We start from the raw sequence: 26784 nt of genomic DNA, 5'->3' as shown, positions 1-26784 counted from the left end.
AGCTGGTAAATTTAACACACCTGCCTTTGTTCACCTTCAGCCAAAACTATACAGATCGACCGCCAGTTGTAGGCTTAGCGCTACTGCTTCAAGTGTGTTTTATTTTCCATCTTATAGTCCATTAATTATGGCATTCTATCCCTGTTTTTATGTTCATTGGTGCTATACAAATATTAGTTATAAAATGTAATATTATTATTATTTTTACAGCTTTCTACAAATCATGAGAAATACATACAGACTCATTTAAATGAGGATTGGTAATCAATTGCATGAGTATATGATTTATGAAGTTTGTGATTTGTATCATGATTGATCATAACTTTGCTATAGGTATATAATATCTTGCAAAAGCAACATTTCTTCCATGCGTTCACAGATAATGTTGAGAATAAAAAAATCACACAAGTACAACACTCTAAATTAACTGAGATTAATTATATTAGCCTACATTTTCCAGTAAAATATCAAGCTAACAATGAGGTTTTCTTATGAAACTATCTGCTAAAAAGCCAAAATGTATTTATTCAATTTATTCCTCTTCTCCTTCTTTGGTGGTCAGCAACCAGAGTTTTACCACTTATAAATTACTGCCACCTAACCATGGATGTATTTTCTTGCACCAAATACATAACTGCAATGCATTATGGGTAGAGTTGGATAATGAAACCTAAATGACCGATATCTACCAAGGAGGTAAGCCTCTCTCCACAACGCGTACCTCCTATGGTGCAATTTTGATGCTACCTAGCCCTCACCTGCTGTTAGCATTCCATTGACTGCCATTCATTTTGATGTCACTTTGACAGCGAATAACTTTACATCTGAAGCGTTTAAAGACTTTATTTGTCCATTGTTTATTTCTAAAGAAACACGACAATGTATAAAAGGCTCCATTACCTTGTATCTCTTTCAGACAGGTTGCTCACGTCAAATCTACGTCTTCAAGCTCAGTTGGAGGCTGCGCAGTAACACTCAGCCCTCACCGGAACAGTGCTTCTAATTCACTTCACTGGTCTCTGTTGAAATCTATGGGATCACTTGGTCCATCTTTAACTGTCTATGTTATCTACCAGACCAAATAGTAACGCGGATTTCTGTGCCTCATTTCGGTGCCACTTAAATGCTTGAGCTTCTCTCTGACACTCCGAAACAGACGTTAGAGCCAACAGAAGCATCGCTCCACGTGACGCTAGTTAACACTTAACGTTACACTTGGCAACGGGTAACATTAATGCTAGCCTACCGTTAGCTAGTAGCTGGATTAAACACAGTTAAAATGTTGACAGCTAAACAGTGTAAAGGTGTGACTGTATTTCACTGTAGAGGACTGTGACATACAACAGTGTGCAGCTAAAGACATAAACTAGAACTATGGTGGTATGTGCTAGTATGGTGGTAAATGGTGCGTTTACTTGAAACTGGTAAACCTTGTGATGCAATCAAAGTTATTGTAAAATACCCTTTTCTCGTCTGTTTTTGTCGTTTAACAGCAATTTACTGATGAAATAAGTTATTATTGTTATAAGTTATTGTTATTACATTTTTAATAAATCATTTAAATTTGACCATATGGGTTAGGGAAAATTTCGACGGGGGAGATTTTTCCGGCTGGCCAGTTAGCTTGTTCTCTGGTTTTTTTAGAAAAAACATTCAAACGTCTTTTTGGCCAGTTTTTGACAGCTATGTGTATTGGATTGATCAGATCAGATGAAAATGAGTGGATCCTTTTTTGTGTGCCTTCTCAACATCATTTGCTTGCTTTCCTTACTACTGGTTTTCTTCATCGGTGTGAACATATTGGTAATTTCTTACGCATTCTTGAAGACATACAGTACATTTGATTTGTTCATGAACTTTTTGAACCCTATATGTTGGCGGACACACTAATCTTGCCTTGATTAGGAAAGTAAAATTCATGTGTATATGAAAGGGATTTCTGACCATTTCTATGTTTACTTTTTTTTGTTATAGGGCAGTGTTTATTTACAGTACATTTCAAGTCCTGATTGTGCTTCAGCGGTGAATATGTTACAATTCACAATGGTTAGGGGCTTATGACTTAGGCAAAAGTGAAGATTGGACATGTAGCAAAGGAGATAAAAGCAAAGCTGACTTTCTCCAGATTGCCAAAGGAGAAAAAAATGACCCAATTTTGGCTTCATGTTTTTCAGCTGGAGAGATAATTCCCTTTTGTTGTAACAGTGAGACACTTTTTTATTTTACTTTTAATTAAGTTGTATTGATATGGCTTGTTTTGTGAATGCTGTGTGCCTTTTCTTTGTCATTATTTATCTAATTTCAACCTAGTAATTGTGTTTTATAAATGTAGCTGGAATAGACTTCTATTGAACCATTTACTAATCACTCTCTTTTGATCGGTCTTTGAATCAAATCAGAGTTTCGGAAGTAAGAACCCATTTTGTGATATCATACAGTATAATGGCCATTTGAACATTCACATCCGATTTTTTTTGTAAAATATCGCAAGATAATATCACGTTCTATAAATGTAGTCTACTTACTACTAACAGTCAGTGGTAAGGTATTTGCATTCATTTATAATGATAGTACTGACTGTTTTATTTGACTTGTACTGTATATTTCAAGACATAATTCATTACTAAACAAGCTACAATATAAGTTCTCAAGTTTTACATATAACTCTTAACATACCCTTGTTCTACTCTTCTTCGGCCATTAGAGGTTATGATGTTTTTCCATTTCTGCTCTGTGAGATCTTTATGTTCTTTTTGTGACATTTAGTAGCTTTAGCATTCAGACCCAGAATGTATCACTAATGCAAAAGGTATTAGCACGGATCATTTTAATGCTTTGTCAGTGCAAAAAGGGCATATGTGCAGTTAAGCCCATTCTGCACCAGAAACACAGAGCTTAAACTTGAGCATTCGTCACACTTATTTTAACTTTAGTAATGATTACATAAGGTTATTATTTAGTTCAACAATAAATATTGTTATCAGCCAAATGTCAGTAACACCTCTTTTGCCCAAACTCAGAAATGCATGATTGTCTTTTTGAGTCTTATAGTAAAGCGAATAAATACAGTGACACATAACAGGCTAATCCTGTAAATATGACAGATTAATTGGGCATTTTGTTTGTAAATATTTTCTATATCAAAATCTCTGTCTGGTCTATAAGATAATATAAAGATAGATAAGATATTCTTTTTGCATTTTACCTTTCTCACCAAAATAAATTATGTGTAACCTAAAGGCCTAACAACCATGTGAAATGTGTTTCCTACCTCATTAAATGTTTGGAAAGCTGTTGTTTTAAATTTTATTAGCAGAACTGTGTATTACCTCATGTCACTGCTTGGCAGCGGCCCAGGTTCAAATCCAACCCGTGGCCCTTTGCTGCGTGTCATCCCCTCTCTTTCTCTCCCCCTTTCCTGTCTATCCACTGTCACTATCTAATAAAGGGAAAAGCCCCAAAAACATCTTTAAAAATTAAAAAAAAAATTGCTCATCTAAATGTTGTTCTACAGCGCCCCTGCTGCCTAAAAACTCCACAAGGTACCTTTATGCTAGTTATCAATAATGCTCAACATACACAATACACCTCCTCTTTCTCTCTTTCTCTTTCTGTGTGTGTGTGTGTGTGTGTGTGTGTGTGTGTGTGTGTGTGTGTGTGTGTGTATGCGCACATACAAATTTGTCTCTGTGTGACAGGTGGGAGACAGGGCTATAACGCAGCCGCTGTAAGAGCAACACTGAGACTTTGTGTGCTTGTGTGTGTGTGCTTGTGTGTGTGTGCTTGTGTGGTTGTGTGTGCTGGGGTGTGTGTTCCTATACTTTTACCCTCATTGGGATCAGATGACATGTATGTATAGATAGATGAGGAGAAGCTGTCAAAAGCGAAAACCAGCAACACTTTTACATACATCAGGATCTACTGTAGGTTTGGGCTGCAGGTTAAATAATTAAGGACACATATTTGTGTAAGGTTTACACTCAAACACATACACATACATACTGAGGATATAAATCAAAATGGATCATCATATGTTCTTTCAAGAGTAGAAAACATGATGAAATTAATGTTTTGACTATATATTGCTGTCTTAAATTCAACAGAAGAACAACAAGTTTAAAGTTTTCATTTTTAATGCAGTAAACACATCCAGAAAACATGTCAAATGAAAGTAAGATGAGCAGACGATTAGAAGAGAGATAGCACAAACTATCTTCATTAAATGAAGCAGGAATTTTAATTTAACACACATCACTGGATTAATTTTTTGGAAAATTTAAATAAGGACACAAACAAACTACAAAGTCAATCTTACTAAAACTTGAACCCATTTTTCTCTGTTTTGTTTTGTTTTTCTACCCCAGTTTCAACATGGAGCCAAGTTACGACTTCCTGCACATCTATGAGGGTGAAGACTCTAATGGGCCGTTACTAGCAAGTCTCCAAGGCAACCAGGCCCCAGAGCGAATAGAGAGCAGTAGTAACAGTCTCTTCCTGGCATTCAGATCTGATGCCTCACTGGGCATGTCTGGGTTTGCCATCGAATATAGAGGTAATTAAACCCCAAAACTTTTCCTCAATATAATCTCCTCATACATTTTCCTGCAAGGCCACATTTAAGATACTGAAATTCATCTCAGATAATGTTTTAAAACAGTCTAATCTGCAGACTATAGCAAATAGTAATGCTACTAGTAGCAGTAGTTGTAAAAGTAGTTCTAGTAATGATAGTAGTGGAAGTAGTACAGTATAGTAGCAGGAGGAGTAGCAGTAGGGTAGCTGAATTAGTAATAGCAGTAATACAGTATTCATAGTCTTAGTATTAGGTGGTGACAGTATTCGTAGTAAAGTAGCAGCAATAGTAATCAATTGGCAATCTCAGCATAGCACTGCACTATGGGCAGTTAAGTTCAAAGCTACAAAACAAACCAGTAACTAGCCAACAGCTGTGATTATTATTCATAATGAAGTCGAGGAAAAAAATTAATGCTGTGTTACATTTCTACTGGTAATATTGTGTGGGCCAGATTTCCTAAAGCTTTTGCGCCTGAAAATCAGGCGCAGATGGGACGCATTGTGCCCCAAAAAGCAGTAAATCTGGCCATGTATTTGTATTTGTGTTCTGTACACTAAAATACAAAACAGTCATTGTCACTGTGTTTATGAAGTGTAATGATTAAAATGTCGATACAGGAGTGTTGTGAAGACTGGATAATATTTTAAGCTGCCTACCCCTTTAATTTCACCCTTGCTCTACATCAGAAGTGTTTCTCAGTTGAAAGGGCACGCTGTTCCATGTCAGCCCATGACTTGTTTACTTTCACAGATTGTGACTCATCCTGGTTTTACAGATGTTGCTTGACTGGGGGTGATTTAACAGCTACAGTCGATGTGAAGCTGATGATTAGTTGTTTGACTGACTCGAGAAAAATCTGCTCTGTCAAGTTTTATATAGTATTTTCTCTCTTCTTTCTCTCACTCCATTTATCTCTAATTAAAAAAAGATTATCTCCTTCTCTGTTGTCTGTCTCCTCACGCTACCTCACACCTTTGTACTATTGTTATTAATTCACTACCTTTCATCTGCCATCTCTCTAATTAAAATACAACCTTAATCATCTCCTTGTTTCACTTCCATCTTGCCCTCCACCTCTCTCTCTCGCTCTCGCTCTCTCTCTCTGTCGGTTTCCCTCTGTCAAGCCCAATATTTCATTTCTTTGGGCGATCACAGTAAAGCAAACAAGCTGGCCCAATGCCAAGTCATAAAGAACCAAGACAGTTTTGAGATTTCTTAACTCCACGATTACCCTTATTTGTTTCTTCCTCTCCCTTGGGGGGGAATAGAGGATATTCAATACAACCTATAGAAGTCAACAAATAGCAGCCCGTTGACTAAATGTGGCCCAAAATTACCACCAATATTCTTAATGGAATCTGAAAATGTCCTTTATTCGAATGCATAAATGATTTAGGCATGTTTTAGAAATGTACATCTATAACTGTTAGCTATAACTATTCATTAAAATTTTAATTAATTTTAAGGAAAATGACATCGTCATGTCATTGTTCAATACACAAACTCTCTCTATTCTCCACAGAAAAACCAAGCGAGGCCTGTTTTGACCCTGGTAACATTATGAACGCCAGTCGGACAGGCTATGACTATAAACTGGGATCTCAGGTCTCCTACAACTGTCACCATGGCTACACAACAGTGGGCGGGGATACCATCACCTGTGTCATGGGGAATGCTGGGAAGCCGGTGTGGGACAGGGCTCTGCCATCATGTAAAGGTAGGAAAGACACATCAAGAACTGCTTCCTTACAAACACCATGCTGATGAAAAGCTCATGTGGGGCAAACCCTGCCTATGTTAAACTATTAAAACACAACCTGCTTGCACAAACACTCAGTGGCCAGTTTATTAGGTACACCTGTACAATCTAATGCGCTCCAATACAACTTTTCTGCCATAAATACTACTTTTATGATGCCTATAATGTTCAGATTTTGTGAGATTCTAAGTGTGTCCGTGTGTGTGTGTGTGTGTGTGTGTGTGTGTGTGTGTGTGTGTGTGTGTGAACTTCGGAGACATAGAGTCTGTCAGGGATTGTAAGACTGAACTGTCTAATTGATTGACAGCTCAGAGAGCCGAGGAAGTGGCACCTGCCAAAATGCCATTCAGAGTGTATATGTGATGTGTGTGTGTGTGTGTGTGTGTGTGTGTGTGTGTGTGTGTGTGTGTGTGTGTGTGTGTGTGTGTGTGTGTGTGTGTGATCTCTAAAGTGACAGAGACCTGGCCTGGTGCCATATGGGTAAAAAATTCAAATAAGCCACAGAGTAAGGTGGCAGGACAAGGAATGAATTTTAAAATGAGCACAAAAGACACACAAACACACCCGCACACGCGCACACACACACACACACACACACACACACACAGACAATGTACACTTATTTATAACTCTTAACACTTTGAAAAAGGCTCCTATGAAAGCTCTGTTTAATAATGTCTGAGAGACAGTGAAGAGGGGGGTTATGGGGTGGAAGAGAGTAAAGATGAGATAATTGCAGTCAGAGTAGCCGTTTGAGAACAGCAATGAATAACAAACAGTTAGAAAAAAACCAACTTTAGATGTGTTATAGTTACTTAACCAATCTCAAATCTGGAAATGTATTGGTAGTAGTTTTTTTGTCTAGCAGTGCGCTGGTAATCTGTTTTTGAGTAGCATAATTTTAAGGAAATTTGATTCCTAATAAAAGCAAAAATTGCTTTTGTTTTTACATCATTGTCTTAGCGTAAGTTCTGGCAGGTCACGGAGTCAAGCGCGGCTATTATCTCAGCACATGACAGTTCCTAAGCCAGCACACCAGCTGATGGCGCTGGCAACCCACCTCCTCCTTTTAAATTAATGTTGTCCGACTTAATCAAGGTCTTCGTGTCTGTTCTGTACCCTATGGGGATCCTGCACTGCTGCTCTCGCCGCTTAAAGGAACACGCCGACTTATTGGGACTTTAGCTTATTCACCGTAACCCCCAGAGTTAGATAAGTCCATACAGTCCATACATACCCTTCTCATCTCCGTGCATGTTGTAGCTCTTTCCGACGGCTCCACCGGTAGCTTAGCCTAGCATGGATCCTGAAGGTAACTGGTTCCAACTAGCCTACTGCTCCGAATAAGTGACAAAATAATGCCAACATGTTCCTATTTAAATGGTGTGATTTGTATATTCACCGCGTGTACAAATAACAAGGTCACATGAGACACAGCCATCTTCTAACTGTATATAAACTGGGAACTATAGTCTCAGAAAAGTCAAGCATGTCTACTCTGTCCGGTGCTTCTCAGGTGCAAGCATATCACTCCGCCCAAGTAGCAGAAGTAGCAGTGCTTCGCCTTTCTGAGAATATAGTTCCCAGTTTATATATGGTTAGAAGATGTCTGTGTCTCATGTGACCTTGTTATTTGTACACACTGTGACTATCAAATCACACCATGTAAATAGGAACATGTTGGCGTTATTTTGTCACTTATTGGGAGCAGTAGGCTAGTTGGAACCAGTTACCTTCAGGATCCGTGCTAGGCTAAGCTACCGGTGGAGCCGTCGGAAAGAGCTACAACGCGCACGGAGATGAGAAGGGTATGTATGGACTTATCTAACTCTGAGTGTTACGGTGAATAAGCTAAAGTCCCAATAAGTCGGCGTGTTCCTTTAAGGCTTTCCATACATGCACATGGAAGGGCAGGGAGGTGTGCTCTCCCTGCCTCATGCTTTCCACGTATGCACGTGGAAGTGCGGGGAGGCCCCAGAACCGCCAAATACAAATTGCAGATGAATTAATCTATTTTGACAAAGTGGTCCTGACTGAAATTGTTTTGGTGCACTAGCTAGTTGAACAGCCAGAAAAGACTGAATGAATCAAATGTTTTGAGTTGCTTTTTGAACATGGGCAGGTATGGGGCAGAGCGGATGTGGAGTGGTAGACTGTTCCAGAGTGTGGGAGCATTGGCAGAGAAAGCCTTGTCCCCAAAAGTCCGCAACCTGATGCGGGGGGTGTCCAGCAGGTCCTTGCCAGAGGACCGCAGGGAACGTGACTGAGTGTAGGGGTGTGGAGGAGATCAGTGAGGTATTGTGGTGAGAGTCTGTGGAGAGATTTGTAGGTGAGCAGGAGGATCTTGTACTGTAGGTGATGCGTGACTTGACTGACATCAGAAAGTTAGTCAGTCAGTCATTTAGGTCATACCTTAACCAACTAAACAGTTACTGTAGTTAGTTATTTGGTCGGACCAATAACCAGCCAGACTTAATCCTTGAATAGGTTACCTGCTAAATTTTTTGGGATGGGCTAAACATTAAAAGAACTTGTGTTCGCTGGCAAATAGTGGTGGCTGAAATTGATTCAGTGTAATATTTAGATGCTTTCTCCCACAATACTGTATTTATGAACAGAAGCCAAGTATTGCTATTTTAGTCAAATTTGAAGGCCATTAATGGAAAACCACATAATGGTCTTCAGTCAAATAAAAAATGATCTGAAACTTAAACTGGCAATTGATTCATGTCTTTTTACTGTGATTGAATTTTCGTATAAGGTGTGTTTATTACAGCTTGTTACTGTTAGAAAATTGAAACTGAAATTGCATTTCAATTTTTAAGCTGTTGTTAGGGAAAGCTGGAGAAAATGTGGACCCAAAATGCAGAGGCGGAAATTGAGAAACGTTAGATCATTTAATAAAAATAAAAGTATACAAAATCAAAGGAGTCCTGGAAAACTAGCAGGCAAAAACAGAATCCAAAAATAAAGTACAAGTAAGACAGAAACTAAAACACGAACAGGGAAGGTAAACAAACTGGAGACAAAACACACGGGAATGCAAAACTGGCTACAAGACACACACAATGATCTGACACCCAACAAGGGGAACACAAAAACTAAATACACAGGGTAACGAGGTAACACAAGACAGGTGACACAAGGGCTGGGAAACAGGTGAAACACATTAGGGCTGGGCAGAACAATCAAAAAAGGCGGGAAAACACAAGACATAAAGTAAAACCAGACAAGACAAGACAGAAAACCAAACTATCAAAATAAAACAGGAAACTGAGCAAAATACAGCACAGAAACAGATACTGCGTAGTACATGGTGTTTTAGAAGTTCTTGATTGACTCAGATTTCAACCATATTAGCACTGCTCAGTGGAGTTGTTTGCTCGGTTTCCTCACAGTGAGACAGACCTTAATTTGGTTCTATTTCGTATAGGCTTCGCCCTCTAAGCCACGCTATGGGTTTATCCCTTCGCGCATGCGCAGTCGTGAAGATTTTCTTTCCCGCCCTTGCGTACCGCTCGGGCTTCAACTACGTCTGCAAATACTGTATATAAACAGAGCGGACCCGTTGCTCTGCTCCCACTTTTTCTTCAAGCAAGCAGTATGAAGAAGATTATGAAGACCTTTAAGATCATTAAAAAGGCGGTGGACCAGAGAGGCATAGCGCTCCCGGCGGAGCTTCCAGCCCCCACTCGCGGCCTCCTGAGCGGTGACGTCTACTCTCAGGAATCGCCGTCCAAACAGGCTCCGCTCTGGCCGCGCTTTACGGAGCTTCGGCCATTCGTGGAGGAGGCTCTCTCTCAGCCCGGGAAACTGAGGGCTCCAGTCTCTCGCTATGCCCCGTTTACAGCAGCAGCGTTCATAAATTGCCAGGGCGACGTACGTTCGGCCCGACTATTGGAAATAGCCAGTAGCCTCCTGCTGTGGGCGCACAATCATCTGCTGTCCCTCAAGGCTGTTTACATCCCCGGGATACTAAACTGGGGCGGCAGACCTAATGTCGAGGGGAGGGCTTTTCCCCCGGTCCCTCTAATCCCTCTGATCCCTCGCCTCCTGGAACACATCCAGGAGGAGAATCTGTCGGCCATCCTGGTGGCACCAGAGCACACGAGTGCATCCTGGTTCCCGACGCTGGTCCAGCTGCTGGCGGGCCCCCCCTGGCAATTGCCGTGGCGCGAGGACGCCCTGTCACAGCTGGACGGCGCGATATCCCACCCCCCGGTGATAACCCAGCGACTGTGGGGCTGGCTGCTGAGCGGGAACGCTTGTAGAGGTTAGGCTTGCCTCCTGCCGTGGTGCGCACTATTCAGAGCGCGAGAGCCCCCTCTACAACAGCGTGTTATGCAGCGCGTTGGTCCGCTTTCCAGCACTGGTGCACGGAGAGGAAAACAGACCCTATATCGTGTCCCCTGCCTCTTGTGTTGACTTATCTCCAAACATTGGTAGATAACGACTTGGCTCCGTCCACAGTCAAAGCCTACGCAGCAGCCATTTCATCCTGCCACGAAGGCTATGGAGAGAGAACGGCTTTTGCGCATCCCCTAGTAAAGAGTTTGTTGAAAGGGGTCAGACAACACCCCAATGGGATCTGGCCCTGGTGCTTCGAGCTCTGGGGAAGCCTCCTTTCGAGCCCTTGGCACAAGCCTCTCTCAGGTTGCTGTCTCTAAAAACGGCACTTCTCCTTGCCCTGACGTCAGCCAAGCAAGTGAGCGACTTATGCACACTGTCAGTTTCGCCGTCCTGTCTCTCCATTAGAGGGGACGGGAGCGCAGCCACCCTACAGCCTAACCCTTCTTTCACACCGAACATTTTCTCCTTTCGGTCGAGGGTTTTTTCCCTCCAGGGTTTTTTCCCCCCGACGACGTGGAGGAGGTTTCCCACCGATTGTGCCCGGTGCGTATATATTATGTACATATGTATATATTTTGTATATACCCTTACTCTGGGTGGCTGGGGGGACCTCGGGCGTCCCATAATTATCAATCATGTATTACCTCACCAATCATGCATGCCTGCACTCTCAGCTTGGGCCTTACAGCCAGCTAGGCCACCACTTGTGGGCTCTGGTCGCAGGTGGCATTGACTACACTATCAGCTTCGCCCTAACCCATAGCGTGGCTTAGAGGGCGAAACCTATACGAAATAGAACGATAGTTACGTTATTGTAACTCCAGATTCTATGAGTATAGGCGTAGCCTAAGATCCGGGCCACCTGCTCTAGTTACTGAAGAAAAAGCTTATGTTGGGAGCAGAGCAACGGGTCTGCTCTGTTTATTTACTGTATTTGCGGACGTAGTTGAAGCCCGAGCGGTACGCAAGGGCGGGAAAGAAAATCTTCACGACTGCGCATGCGCGAAGGGATAAACCCATAGCGTGGCTTAGAGGACTACGCCTATACTCATAGACTCTGGAGTTACAATAACGTAACTATCGTTCCTGGCCCAGGCCCTTTCTGTGTCCCAGATACATTGATCTGCTGAGATTGCTGTCACCTACGCTATAGGACAGTTCACATAATCAAAGCAGAACGATTTAAATAAATCCAGTCCTACATAGTAATCTTGCTCTTTTTCTCCCTCTGCTCATATTGCACATTGACTTTTCTCACCACATAGTTAGGGGAGTTTCTCTGTCTGTCTGTCTGTCTGTCTGTCTGTCTGTCTGTCTGTCTCTATCTTTGGGCAGCTCCTGGGGCTTTTAGACCAAACTCATTAGACAGGGTGAGACCTCTTTAAATAATACATCTCCACTTACACTCCTCTTTCTCCTCCTCTTTCCTTTTCTCTGTAACTACTTCTCACTCTCTTCGCTCTCTTATTCTACATTCCTCCCACCTGTGTGTCTGATTCACTCTATATTTTTCTCTCACTATTTCTCCCTGGCTCTCTATCCCTTTTTTGTTCTATCTCTCTCTCTCTCACACATACACACACACACACACACACACACACACACACACACACACACACACACACCTCCCATCTTAAACCGCTCTTTTATTGGTTTCCATGGTAACTAAGAGCTGGTGCGAGAAAGAAGGAATTCTCCATGACTGTTGATAGGGTTGTGTGTGTGTGTGTGTGTGTGTGTGTGTGTGTGCGCGTGAGAAAGAGAGAGAGGGTGAAAGACTGAGAGGTGAAGTGAGAGGGAGACGTAGCTATTATTGAGTGCCGCCTAGAGGCAGTATTCACACACACAAACACACTAACACACATGCACACCGAATACAGTACACCATTCGTGTTTATACATGCAAACACAGTTGAATGTATAATATTTTAATACACTACATGTTTGAATATAAGTTAAAGAGGAACTCCAGTGTATATTACGTATGTCAGCTGTTGTACCAAGTATAAATAGCGGAACACCGGCTAATCGTAGCCCCTCACACTTAGCTGCTGGTTGCGTTAGCATTGGCAAGCCTGATAAGTGCCGGCAGAAAACAACAGCGTTTATAAACAAAATGTATTTCTCTGCAGTGGCAATAAACAAAATACATGGGCTCGCTGCGCTCTATTTAATTTTACAAGATATTTAGGGCTGACGAACAGTAATGTTAACTGAGACTCTCATATTGCAATACAAGTAACAATACTGTCACTCTCTCAAAGGGCCATTATTTATCAAACAGACTGACCATTCTGAAAGGCACTCTGCCTTACTGTCTTCTATAAAATCAACCCTCTTGTCTTCATGCATGTGCATTAAGGGAAAGATTGTGTAACTGGTAGGATGATATAACTGCTAATCTCCTGTACTTAATAATGTTCACATGTTCAAGTTGCAAAGGGCCATGTGTGGGAAATTATTCACTTTAAAGAGCAAGTGCAACTTTATGCAGATTTATGCAGAAACATTTTAATTACCCTACAATCTATTCCATAGAAACTTAAAGATAAAATAAAAATATTTTGAGAAATAAAGAGAAAGCAGAAAATAGACACACTATCTGAAAAATCAATAACACTAAAAGATGACACTCGAAGTTATGGCCCTGTGGTCATTTAATTTGAAACTCAAACTGATGCTGACTGAGTTACTTATGTACTTTGGCGATTGCACTTTTTTTTGACAATTACAAATGTGCATGTGGCTGCAGTGGCTGGGATTCTAAGGCGCATCAGCTGTATCATTTAAGAGATGGCTCAATCTGAAAGAACACAGATTAAATGCCAAAACAATACATACTAATTCATTTCTTTTTAATATTTACTAAACCTTTACAGTGTACAGGGAATTTAGACAGTGACACATTTTTGTACTTCAGCACATTTAATTTAAAATAAAACAGTGACTATAATTTGCTGACCTTTTGCTTATATTTGAAGGTGTTTACTTTCCAGGATCCTAAATCTAGTTCTCCAACTTTAGGATAAAAATTTATTGAACAAGTTTAAAGAGACTTAAATGAAATCATCATATGGACTTTTTCGTTCAATACCCTGACCTGTAGAAAAAAGGAAGCTTGCCTCTCAAGGAAACTCCTTTGGATAAATTATGGTTAAAATAAATACTGTAAATAAGTGAGTGACTGAAGTCAAAACCCCTCAGACATAAACATACACTTAGTGATGCTCTGCCAGGCCTGTACTCAGCCAGCTTTACTTATGGGTTGTATAACTAACTTAGTCGTGTTGTTTACTGTACCGCTATACCTCCAAAATGGCAACTCTTTGACATCACAGACAATAAACACACATGACTGATAACAATTGATTTTTTTCCTGAAAAGTATGATCAGTTGGACTGGTTGGGTGACTGAACTGGCAAGAGATTTGCATTCCTCTGTTTGCTCATAAAAAACTCATTGGTGGTCCTGTCTGTAAGTTACAGTAGGATAACTGTTTGCAATGTCCTAAAATTTGAGGACTGTATAAAAAGGGCTCACCCAGTATGGATGTCAACACCCTAAAATACAGCACTTTAACATTACTGTGTGTTTCACTTTAATCCAATTTACAGGATACAAAGCCAAAACAATACACACATTGGAATATACTGATACTTATGGAATAAATTACAGCTACTGTAGAAGTAAGGTAACAATATAGCAAGCAATGCTTCTGACAACAGTGCCCAAACAGTTTCATCCTCTTTGTTGCTTCAATCATTTAGAGACATTATCTTTAAATGAAGTATTCAAATTTGAATTGTGTGCCTCTTCTCAATTTTTTTCCTGCTGCTGGGAGCACTGCCCATTGCACTCAAAGCTGGCGAGCGTATCACTACTCCAATCTGTTATTCTTATGTATTTTGTCAAAAAATTCAACTGGCTACATTTGGCTCAAAAGTTGTTAAGTTTAGCAGAAAAATCATGTTGTCCCAAAATAGCACTTGGACCCTCCAAGGCTTTGTTATATAATCTCAAAGTATAGTGCTTTTGATCTGTGTGCATGTGTATTTGTGCGCGCAAATAGTGTCCAACCAAAGATCTATCTGTAAATCCAAATCGACTCCAGTTGTAACCTTGTAATTTATAATGTGAAATTAATGGAAAATAACTTTAAAAAGTAGTGATGCCTTTCATTGACTTGACAGCACACACATTTATTTACCTGTAACCATGCAGTATACAGCAGTATTTGGTAACTATATATTACATTATAAATGTACAAAAAGTGTTATAACATAGTGGCACTTTTTTTTATAACTGAGATAGCTGCACTGCCGCACCCTCTTCACAGTAGTTCCGTCCTCTTGACACAAACCCAGCAGGATAAAAATGTTAGTGAATGAATGTATGCGGTGCTGAGCACAGTGTGGGATCTCCTGTATCAGCGTACTGTAATTTAAAAAAAGCCTATTAATCCCTACTACCATTACATGACCCATAAGAAGCAGACCTTCCATCTTCAGCACCCTCAAGAGACTTACAAACCTTGTGAACAGCATGTGGGCGTGTGCACATTTATACTGCAGGTTAGGCCAGCAGAGGTTGATTCAATTAGTGTAAGTGAATGTGTGTGTGTGTGTGTGTGTGTGTGTGTGTGTGTGTGTGTGTGTGTGTGTGTGTGTGTGTGTGTGTGTGTGTAAAACAGCAACAACAAGCACATCTGTCAATGCCATCCCCCCAACACACACACACACACTCATGGCGCATTCTTATCGCTTCTTTTCTCACCTCTTCTGGCCTCTTCACTTCTTGTCTTGTTTTGGTTGCTAGTGTGAGTACCTCTGTGGCCCAGTCCCAATGTCCACCCACGGTATCAGCTGTGATCCCTGACAGACTTTAATTATCATCACCTCTGTGCTCAGTAAAAATGTGAGAGCACGAGGGAACAGAGGTTAAAGTGCAATATGAGAAATGGGACAGCACTGTGAATTAATATGTTGCCTGGGTCATAGGCCTGTCTGTGGCCTCTCAGATGTGAGGATGTGATTGTACATGTAATTTAAAATGTAATAATAGCTTAACTGTTGTAAGCAATGTTTGATCAAAAAAGATAAAAACAAATTGTCATTATCATGCATTACTTTAAAAATAAATATAAATAACTAGAAACAGTCACTGGTGCTATGGTTCATTTTTTCTAGCTCCTTTGTTTGTTTTTCTTTTGGATGTTTTGGGACATCCTCTGACATCCCTTGAGGGTAATTCCCTCAAGCAAAGTCTTCAGCATTGCAGTGGAAACTGTGCATAAAGGGCTCAAAAAGTCCACCGGAGAGCCCTGAAGCACTTTCCGATTTCAGTGTCGGACAGCCCTGAGCCCTCATTAGGAACACATGTCAAAGCCTATGAGACTGTGAGTGTGAACATTAAGATGGGCCTTTATTATTGGCTAAGGCTTGCTCAGTAAAACCAATTTACATGCCTGGAATGAAAAAATACAGCAAAACTTGGTTTAGTTTCTACTCCTTTGCTTAACATTTGTTGTACTTCCACCCACTCGGCTTCCTCTTCCCCACTCCTATCCCTTTACTTTCTTCTTGTTTCCTAAAGCATCAGAGTAATCACATTCTTTCTTTTCACTCCTCCTGATCCCGCACACTGTATCGATTGATTTTTTTGTGTGGATTGATTCTTGTTGTGCTGTTGCATTCAAACTTCAGGTCTAGAGGTCTTGTCTTGATCTACCCACAATCCCCCAATGGTGCTGCTCTAGGCTCAGGTGTCAGCCTTATCAAAAGCCTTCACACACATGTGCTTTGATCACTCACACCCTCATACATACATACATACGACATGATGTACACACAAATAAATGCATTAAAAATGCCATGCAAGTCACTCTCTTTCTCTCACACATCCATGTGCTTTGATCATTCCCACACATACACAAGAACACACATGTGCACAACACTTTTGTAGTCCTATGTCTCACTGTCTCTGTCTCATTTTCCTTTTCCTCTCTCACAGATATGCACACACACAGACACACACAGCAATGCTTTGAGGTAGTAGTGAGAGTACAGGAACATATTTAAAAAAGGCCTAAACTTTAAAGTTGAGTTGCAGTTCTATTAGGAGCTTTTTCAAAAGCATAAACAGAACTGTTATATCGACTTTTCAGAGAGTAACCACAAACTGTTGAGCAAACACTACATATACACAATAAAGGTTAATTTAGTTTCATCATGAAACACAGGGAGAATAAAATGCCTTTGAAACCTCAGAAAGAAATGGTTTTGCCATATATAGTGCTGTATGTAGAATTGTTGTTTTATTGTTGTGGTTGTTTTAGTGTGTGTGTGGGTGGGCGGGTGGGTGTGTCTGTCAACGCACCTCAGTACAAGTTAAAGAAAGGATGGTCAATGTGTAAAGGAAGACCACTACCTACTTTTTGAAGCCAGATCAATTTATACAAAACTATGTTAATATGTGCTCTTTATACCTGTATAAGATATCATTAGCATTCTGCCACTCATAGTCAGTCTTCAAACATCAGAAGATGTTTCATTACAACAGTCCGGCTGAAAAAAAAAAGTGAACAACAGGAACGGAACAGGCTGGTTGACAATCAAGAAGAGGTTGGTGACGAATGGAGAGACATATGGCACCTCGGAAAGACTGAAACCTAGGCGTTGTGAGTTAGCAGTCCAAACCCCACCTTCTGTGAAAAACGACCCAAAGCAAGCTACGGATCAAACAAATGTGTTATATCCCCAGAGAAGCCTGAGAGTGAAGGAGAATGAGCGTTCCAGTTGGACAGATACAAGGTTAACGACTAACAGCAATGGACAAACAGTGACTAGTACTGAGTGTTTGTGCGGCAAGATCTGCAAAAACGAGAGATGCCTAAAGATCTGCTAGGTTTGGTCTTGAGGTGGGAAGGGGAGACAAGCAACTCTACACCAAGAACCAAAGGCAGGGCTAGACTGGGATAATAATTCAGGCCAGGAATCAATCAGCAGTCCAGGCCAATACCCAGACATTCACAACAGCCCATGTATACTGTAACGTTTTCTTCTGTTTACGCTTATGATGGCCATTCTCATGTGTAATTATGTCTCATAAGTTGTTGCAGCAGGGTTAATACTATTTGTTACAGATTTGGTGCAGAATTTAACAATTTTTGACTACTCGAGAATTGATAAAAATGGTCAGAAAATACCATATAAAAAATCCTTTCTGTTATTTAGTATCAAAACCTTTGGACATTTGGAGATTTCTGTAAGAATTGCATTTTTCTGCGATTGGATGGCGAGCACTTCTGTTCTGGAAACTGCTCAGAATCAAGATACCTAGGAAAGCCATACATCCTCTGAATGCCCTAATTTTCTAGTTTGTGGTTGTACAGTTTCATGAGGCTGTGATTATCCTAGAGTTCACAACAAGTCGTTTTGAACGGTGAAGTCCATTTTATAAAAGATTCACTACAAGAAAAAGGCTACTATGGGGACTAACATCATCACACATGAATACAATTGAGTTCATTGAATCCAAAAGAGTCTCAGCTTTCCAGACATACCCACTTTTTGCAATTTCAAGACTGTTTAGGGACCGCAGGATGCAGAAATATTCAAAAACACTATTTTACAATAGTTGAAAATAACACATTTATACTGGGCACTGGACCTAGGACAGTGCGAGGGAGTGATAAGACCACCAGAGCCCGCTGAGGGAGTCATTCAGGATGTGGTAAGAAAAGCAAGGTCAGTTCAGCACTAGGATAAAGCAGAGCATCCTACAAGGTATTCAATCACTGCCCTAAGCAGCTACATTGGCTTTGGAGGATCATTAAGGTCATTTGGAGAAGAAGCAGAACTGCACCACAGTGGCGGCAAGGTGTGTGGATTCCTAAAGAGTAGGACTCCAAGAATATCAGCAAGTTTAGAATCATCTCGTAAGTGACTGGCTGACTGTTCCCTCAGGAATGGATAAATCAACACTTCAGTGCAGAAAGGTGGCATCCCTGGGATAGCAGGCTGTTTACAGCACACAGATGTGGTTACACAGTTTCTCAGAGAAGGTAAAGCGAATAGGGGTGATCTGGTGGTTCTGTGGTTAGACCCGGCTAATGCCTATGGCTCGATGCCCCCACAAACTTGCGTTGGAGGCACTGGATAGGCACCATGTTCCAGCGTCAGTAAGAGAGCTCATCCTGGATTATTATTGGGATTTCAGCCTGAGCGTTTCAGCAGGGTCAACAACATCTGAGAGGCACATAGTGGAGGCAGGAATATGATGAACATGCTGGTAAAATTTGCTGAACAAGAGTGCAGAGGGGCCAAGTCCGGGATCTGCCAACCACCATTCTGCGCCTTCATGAGCGACTTAATAGTGACTACTAAGTCAGTGCCTGAGGCAGATAGATCCTTAAGGGATTGGACAGGCTGATGGGATGGGCCATGATGTCATTCAAGCAATTAAACTCAAGGTCCTTGGTTTTAAAGAAAGGCAGAGTAGTGTATAAGTTATGGTTTTCTATCGCAGAAACACCAATCCCTACTATCTCTGAGATGTCCGTGAATAGCCTGGAGAGGCATCGCCCTCTATGGAAACACCTGCGAACTGAGGCTTCTCAGAGCTGGTAATCAAAGATAGCCAGCTATGAACAGCTATAGTAGGAATCTCTCTTTCTCTGCTGGAACGACAGCGAGTACAGCAGAGTTTGACAGTTGCTAGAAGCACAATAACGTGCATGTCTTTAAGCACAGAATGTGTCTAAAGTTGCAAAAGGCTTTGGCCTCTCTCTTTGGAAAATGCAGTGCACTGTGTAAAACACGTAAACAGTATCTAAAATGTAGCTTATAAGTTAGCTTGTGTTTTATTTAAGAGCCTGTAAATTAAAAAGATGAAATTCCCTTTCTGTCTTTCCATAGCTCCATGCGGAGGACAGTATAGTGGATCTGAAGGAGTCGTTTTGTCTCCAAACTATCCTCTAAACTACACTACAAGACAGACTTGCTCCTACTACATCACTGTGTCCACACAGTTTGGTAAGTACATCAATGATCACACCATACATTCTTACAATGGATTTGTAATTGAATCACCTACAGAAGAGCTAATTTATATCCATCTTTCTTTCTTTGCTGTGTTCTTGCCTCTACATCTTCTTCAGTGGTGTTTGGTCAGTTTGCTGTTTTCCAGACAGCGATGAATGACTCAGTGGAGCTGTTTGATGGAGCCAATGAGAATGCTCGATTGCTCAGCTCCCTGGCTGGGTCACATTCAGGTGAGTCTCCTATTGGCTAATACCAGTGTCAAACAAAGCTGAAGGAATGCTATTGGGTCACACTGCTGCTATTTGATTTTTTTTTCACTTATTGGGAGTTAGCATTAAATTAAATTTTTGAAAAGCTGCTATTCAGTTGTAATGTTTTAACGTTTTCTCGTTTTTCTTTTTTTGGGCTCCTGGGCACATCTTTGAAAAGTAATGAAATCTCCTGTAAGAAAGCAGCTCTTGGGGGCTGTAGAACACAGCACCATTGGTCGTTATCACAATTTATTTGACAGTGATGTATTTGGTGAAAATCCATTATGGGTTAACTTTACAAGAAGAAATCAGCAGTGGAAAGCATCTCACTGGGGCCACACAAGCCTCCCTGGGTTTCCTTATCCTCCAAGTTTGAGTCATCCCATCTTGGCAACATTTTGAGTCACTACACAGTTACACACTCAGCATGATCAAGATTCAGAGATGAGGCAAAATCTATATAGATGACATAGTAGAAGAATGAAGTATGAAGAAATATTGATAACAAAAGTTGTTGGCAAAATGTGCTCTCATTGCCTCAAAGCTACGTGCTCTTCTGTTGTGTGTCATGACCAGGGGGCATGCTGCAGGGGAATCCCACTGGATCTGACATGTAGTTTCTTTCTGTAGAAATCAGGGCTTTTAAAATATTTTCTTTGTCATTTTTATTTAGTTGTGTGCTTGTAGAATTTTGAGAAAAATTAAAACTTTAAAGGACTACAAAACAGAGACAACACAAACATATCTAATTGGATATGATAGAGCATGACTTGTATGTCATGTATCTATTTTTATACTAAGGTTTACATTTTTGCTTTGTTATGCCCTTTTTCCTTCATTGAGTGGATTAGTGAGCTTATTTCAACACAATATTAACTAGGAGGATGTGACAGTTTTTGTTTGGCTAAATGTAGCTGCAATTTATTTATTTCCAACTACTATCCATCCAAGTTAGTTCAAAGGAAAGAGGCCGGTTTATGTAATGTAGAATGGGTGGCTTATTCCTTAAAGTTAATTTGGGTTGGAAATTCCCCTTTTGGCAGCAAAGAATGAAACACACCAGGATTTACAAAAATAATGTTAGCCGCATCATTACCCTACCACACATGCACACATACATGCGCACACACACACACACACACACACACACACGCGCAAACAGCTTTATAGCACATTGTTCCAGCTAACTGACTGATTATCCTGACACACAAACCTATTAAAGCACATCCACGCATACCAAACTTACACATACACACACACCCCGATGCAGCTAATGATGGTTCTAAATGTCAGCCACACCAGACCATGTTTTTCTCATTTATCACTGTTACTTTGTTTGCTTGTGTATGTGTGTGTGCATATAAATTCGAGTTGGTGTGTGCTTTTCTTGTATTCTTATTATTGTGAGGACCACATTTTAACACACAGGGAGAAACCCCTGTCTGAATGTAAAGCAGTACAATTAAATCTGTGTGTGAGTGTACGTGTGTGTGTGTTCATATGGAACTGAATGTTTATGTTCTGTGTGTCCATTGTCTGCAATTTTGTAAAAGGAAAAGAAAAACTTGCTGTGTGCCTTCAGGAGAGAAAAGTATGCTGTTTTTATCATTAACATTCATTTTGAAACCATCATGTTTGTGTGTGTGTGTGTGTGTGTGTGTGTGTGTGTGTGTGTGTGTGTGTGTGTGTGTGTGTGTATGTAATTGTTTGTCCAAGGAGAGACATTGCCATTGGCAACTTCCAATCAGATCATGCTGCGGTTCAATGCTAAGAGTGGCCAGTCAGCTAGAGGTTTTCACTTCGTCTACCAAGGTAACGCTCACTCTGTTTGTCTCTATAGCTCTCTTTCTCTCACATACATACACTTACACACACTAAGTTGCATTGAATTCAAGTTCAACATCAAAGTATCTCTACTGATAGCTACATTTCTGTTTTTTTTTTCTGTTCTCCTTTTTTTCCATATTTAATTACCATCATCATTGTAGCTGTGCCTCGCACCAGTGACAGTCAGTGCAGTTCAGTGCCAGAGCCTCGGTATGGCAGGCGAATTGGTTCAGAGTTCTCAGCTGGCTCTGTGGTTCGGTTCGAATGCAGTCCAGGGTATCTACTGAAAGGATCCAGTGCTATCTGGTGCCAAGCCGTGCCAGGTGCCCTCGCACAGTGGAATGCAACAACACCAAGCTGTATAGGTAAAGCTAACCGACCCTGAAATGTATCTAGAATGTACCCCACATATATAGTAAGCGATCAGTCCTTTTTGGGAATCATCCAGTACAATGAGAGTTGGGATTTATTCTAACAGGCAGGCATTTTGCAAACAGCTTCAACTGTCACCTTAGTTTATACCATAGTAAATAATGTTTATCATATTCTCCGGCTCCCCGTAGTGGTAATTTTGAACACCATATTGTTTGGGGTATGCAGAGCAATATTCCAACAACCTGTCTTATCTGTTAGCTAATTAGTTAATAAACGTTGCCAAGAAATTAATAATTTATGTCTCCATTGTAGTTCCCTGCAGTGGCAATTTGACTGAACGTCGCGGTACAATACTGTCTCCTGGCTATCCTGAACCCTACCCAAACAGTCTCAACTGTCTGTGGAGGATCCATGTTAGTGAAGGGGCTGGGATACAGGTACATATATGTATACACTTATAAATGAATATTTAACTACGGAAGAAACACATAAACTAGGAGGTTGTTATTTTTATTTATTTTATCGTTTGCTATTTAGATCCAAGTGATGACGTTTGCTACTGAGCACAACTGGGACTCTCTGGAGATCTACGATGGAGGAGACATGACAGCTCCAAAATTAGGGTCATTTTCTGGTATGACAATAAGCTCACACACACACACAAACACACACACACACACACACACAAACCCACAAACTTGTGCACATACACTCTTGCACACAAACACTCCAGAGATCTATGATGAATGAGATATGACAGCTCCTAAACTACACACACACACACACACACACACACACATTGTGCATTAGAAATGACGGATGAGTTGTAATACCAAAAAACATGATATATAGCTTTAAAAAATAATAAATGTTAATGTAAAAAAGATACAGTATAGAATGTGTCTGATTACCAGGCAGTCAGTGCAAGGAAAAGAAGAAAGGGAAGGGAAGAGTTTCACCACGAGGTTAAGTGAAGGATGGAAGAAAAAGAGAGAGAAAGAGGGAGAGGAAGAAGACAGGGAGGGATAAAGAATGATCTAACCTTTTACAATTTCCCAGTGGAGTTCCCCTGTGACCTGCCCCAAGCACATACCTGTCACACACCTATCAGACATGCCACCCATAGGGCAACACACACACACGCACACACACACAAATGACTGTGCCCTTCTCAAGAAAGCACACCGGGGAGCAGCCCACTATAACCACAGTGATTTGATGTTGGCCACAGAGCAGCTTCACTGGGGCAGATGAGAGTTACTTCACATAAGGACATCAAAATGCTAGCTGTCCATGGAGGGCGAGGGGTCGCTCACCTTCTCTACACATAATTTCCCAGCTGGTCTTGGGATTTAAACAAGACTTATGGTCAAAAATCGTGCTTGCTGACAAAGCATCACTTTGTGTTTTGAATGCACTTTTTAACTGTATGCCCAGTGTTGTGTTACATACACTTTGATACTATTTTTTTAATATTCTGCCATATGTTTATCTCTGTCTGTCTTTTACAGGAACCACTGCTCCCGCCCTCCTCAACTCAACGTCCAATCAACTCCTTCTGCACTTTCAGAGTGACATCAGTGTTGTGGCAGCAGGTTTTCACCTAGAATACAAAAGTAAGTTAAAGCTTTTAACATAGATAGATAGATAGATAGAATTAAAGATTGATTGATTTAACAAATATATACTGCTGAGGTAAAACAACTTAGTAGTAAATATTGGGTGCCTTCACACCAGAAACACAAATGCACACAAACCTGCAGACTTACACATACACTTGAGAGCACACACACACACACACACACACACACACACACACACACACACACACACACACACACACACACACACATCGTTGCAGCCAAAACTTCAACATCAAATAACAAGAGTCAGTGACCTGAACTGGTAATGCCCGAAAGCATACACACATACTGAGGCCCAAATTGGACCACACACACAGAACACACACCTAAAGGAAAGTAAAGGGAAAACAGACACATACATAAAGTACACATACACAAGGGCTTTTGTCCAAAAAGCGTCACATACAAACACACAACGTGTAGACAGACAAAGGAATGGACATGGATATTAACATCATGCATTTACACACATACACACCTGTCAGGGCATGGCTGTGCTTTTCAGTCCTTTGTTGTTGTTTTAGCTTAGAATCACTTCCAGATCAATGAACATGTCCCCTTTTTTGAGTATGTGTTAGAGCAATAGTGTGTGTTTGCACGCACATTCCTTTGCGTGTATGTTTGTGGGTCGATGGCCTGTATTTCTTTTCTTTGTCTTTTTTTTTTGGCTCTATGTGTCAACATGCCATCCTTAGGAATGAGAACCTGGAAGAATGATGACTTTCAGGGACAGTCCATCATGTCTATTTCTTTGCAGTTATTCTCATCTTTTTAGTGTGGCTTATATTACTGGATGTGAAGATGTGATACTTACTGTAATTTGAACTTCCTGTACAGTATCATGAATAATCCTCAAATGAAAATGGCACTCAGTGTGGATCAAGCAACTCTTATAATTTTATTTTTTAACATTTATTTTGCTCAGCAATACATATATTATTGAGTTGAGAGCTGTGCAGGTGGTAGTCTGTTTGGGCTATGTGGGATTTCTTTCTCCATCATGTACCCCTAGTTTCCATAGTGAGAGGATTTTGGATGGAACTATACTGGCAGGAAGTTGGGATTAGACGTCTGGTCCTTGGTCATGGGTCCTCTCAGTGCTTCGTAACCAAGACCCAACTTGAGACCCGAGTCAGGCGGAGTTGAAATTATATTCAATCTAATTAGATTGTGTAGGTCTTGGGTCTGTGTCCCACTATAAGTAATACCTGTGTGGATCTGAGCACACTTGGCATCAGCTCTGATCACAAAGTGAATCATAATCATAACAGGACAAAAATGGAGACTGTGAAATGCAGAAATAAAATGTGTGGCTATATTTTTTATATGGCCGCTTGTTTATTTGTTCTCTTGCTATGTTTGGTAGGTTTGAATTAGATCTGGCTGTACATTTTCAGATTGGGTCCCTCTGTGTTTGGACAGGTATTTCTTGGTGTTTCCAGCTTAGTGTGTAAGTTAATATCTGCTATTATGTGGCAAAACCAATGGGTAAAACCACCAAATTGCATCCCGTTTAATAATGTTAGTCTACATATATATGTATAATAAATATATATATATATATATATATATATATATATATATAAATATATATCAAACATTTCAGTGCCATAAGAGCTTTTGCAGCACTCAGATGGTAGTTATTAGTAGTAGTAGTAGTTATTTACAGGAGGTCTCACCACAAAGTAGTCTTTTAACTTTTTTCATTAAACACAGAAATCAATCAACCTGTTCAATATGTGATAAGATAACACCTACATTACTATTTGCCCTCAGATGAATGTTTACTGTATGGGAGGGGGGGGTGTAAAGTAAACTGACAGAAAAGTCAATCAGATGTCCGTGATCTGCGTAACTCTTGCAGCGCACATGAACAGATGCGCAATGTTAGCTCACACATAAAATAGCAGCCTCATGAATTTGCCTACTGTTGCTAACGTACATTCATAAATCCTGTATAACATCGTCCCATACCTACAGGACATCAGACTTACTTATTGATGCACGCACACAGTAGTGTCGACAAACTTAGTCCAAGTCTAAGTGTGATAGCGTTCCACGTTAACGCTTTTTTCTCTCTCGCTCGAGACTGCTGTGTCCAACGTTACTAGCAGGTAGAGCGAGCTACAACTGACAGGGAGAGAGAGAGAATGTATCACTACAGCCAATCCAGTCTGCTCAAAGCGATGGTCTTTTTCACAAATAGGTTGCACGTAAGGGGGAAAAAAGTAGCTTCCATGTAAAGGGGCCCTATCTTGCACCCTGCGCAGCACAGCGCAAAGCCCGACGCAACTGTCTTTGCTAGGTTAAGACTGAAGCACTTGTCAATTTCCCGTCCAGCGCCATGACTAGGATTAGTGTGTGTCTGACAGGGTGGGGGGCATGGCATCACAATGGTGGCTCTCCATCGTGATGTCAGCCAGCCATCACGATGGACGATGATATCGTCCATCGGCACAACCCTGGGAGGGTGGGGGGTGGGTGTAGTATTGTCAGCATTTTACAGAGAATCATTGCCCTGTCATAACCAGGGAAAAGAGTGAGCAGTTTGCCAGCACAGAGAGAGAGAGAGAGAGAGAGAGAGAGAGAGAGAGAGAGAGAGAGAGAGAGAGAGAGAGAGACCGAGACAGAGAGAGACGGTCAACCAAATGGAATACTTTCATTGATCAGTTGGCCTGACAGCCTGCTGATGCTCTGCCTAATAACAGACTGTGTGTGCATGCATGTGTATCTCCAAGTTACAGTCACTTGCAGCTTTTTCACTTACGATCCATCTAAAAGTCCCGCTCATCCCTTGCAGCAAGCACACATTGTAACTGTCAGTCATTCACACACACTCACAAATGTCGTGTGTGTGTGTGTGTGTGTGTGTGTGTGTGTGTGTGTGTGTGTGTGAACTCAGTGGGATCACATCGTTTTGCTGGTAGGAAGGTAGAAAATGAACCAACAAGAACAGACACA

At 41.0% G+C, this 26784-nt stretch overlaps 1 protein-coding gene across 1 annotated transcript in view; it reads left to right on the top strand.

Moving 5' to 3' along the window:
• Positions 1-26784, top strand: part of LOC144523220 (CUB and sushi domain-containing protein 1-like) — a 339360-nt gene that overhangs the window by 243077 nt on the left and 69499 nt on the right. The window contains exons 31-39 of the mRNA XM_078258647.1: positions 4365-4552; positions 6099-6293; positions 19602-19718; positions 19844-19957; positions 21695-21790; positions 21967-22170; positions 22493-22617; positions 22718-22814; positions 23692-23796. Of these exons, the coding sequence (XP_078114773.1) occupies positions 4365-4552; positions 6099-6293; positions 19602-19718; positions 19844-19957; positions 21695-21790; positions 21967-22170; positions 22493-22617; positions 22718-22814; positions 23692-23796 (1241 nt within the window). The remainder of the gene's footprint in view (positions 1-4364; positions 4553-6098; positions 6294-19601; positions 19719-19843; positions 19958-21694; positions 21791-21966; positions 22171-22492; positions 22618-22717; positions 22815-23691; positions 23797-26784) is intronic.

Source organism: Sander vitreus, chromosome 1, assembly GCF_031162955.1.
Source record: "Sander vitreus isolate 19-12246 chromosome 1, sanVit1, whole genome shotgun sequence".
Lineage (NCBI taxonomy): Eukaryota > Metazoa > Chordata > Actinopteri > Perciformes > Percidae > Sander > Sander vitreus.
The sequence above is the reverse complement of the archived record's forward strand: the minus strand, read 5'-3'. Positions and strand labels throughout refer to the sequence as shown.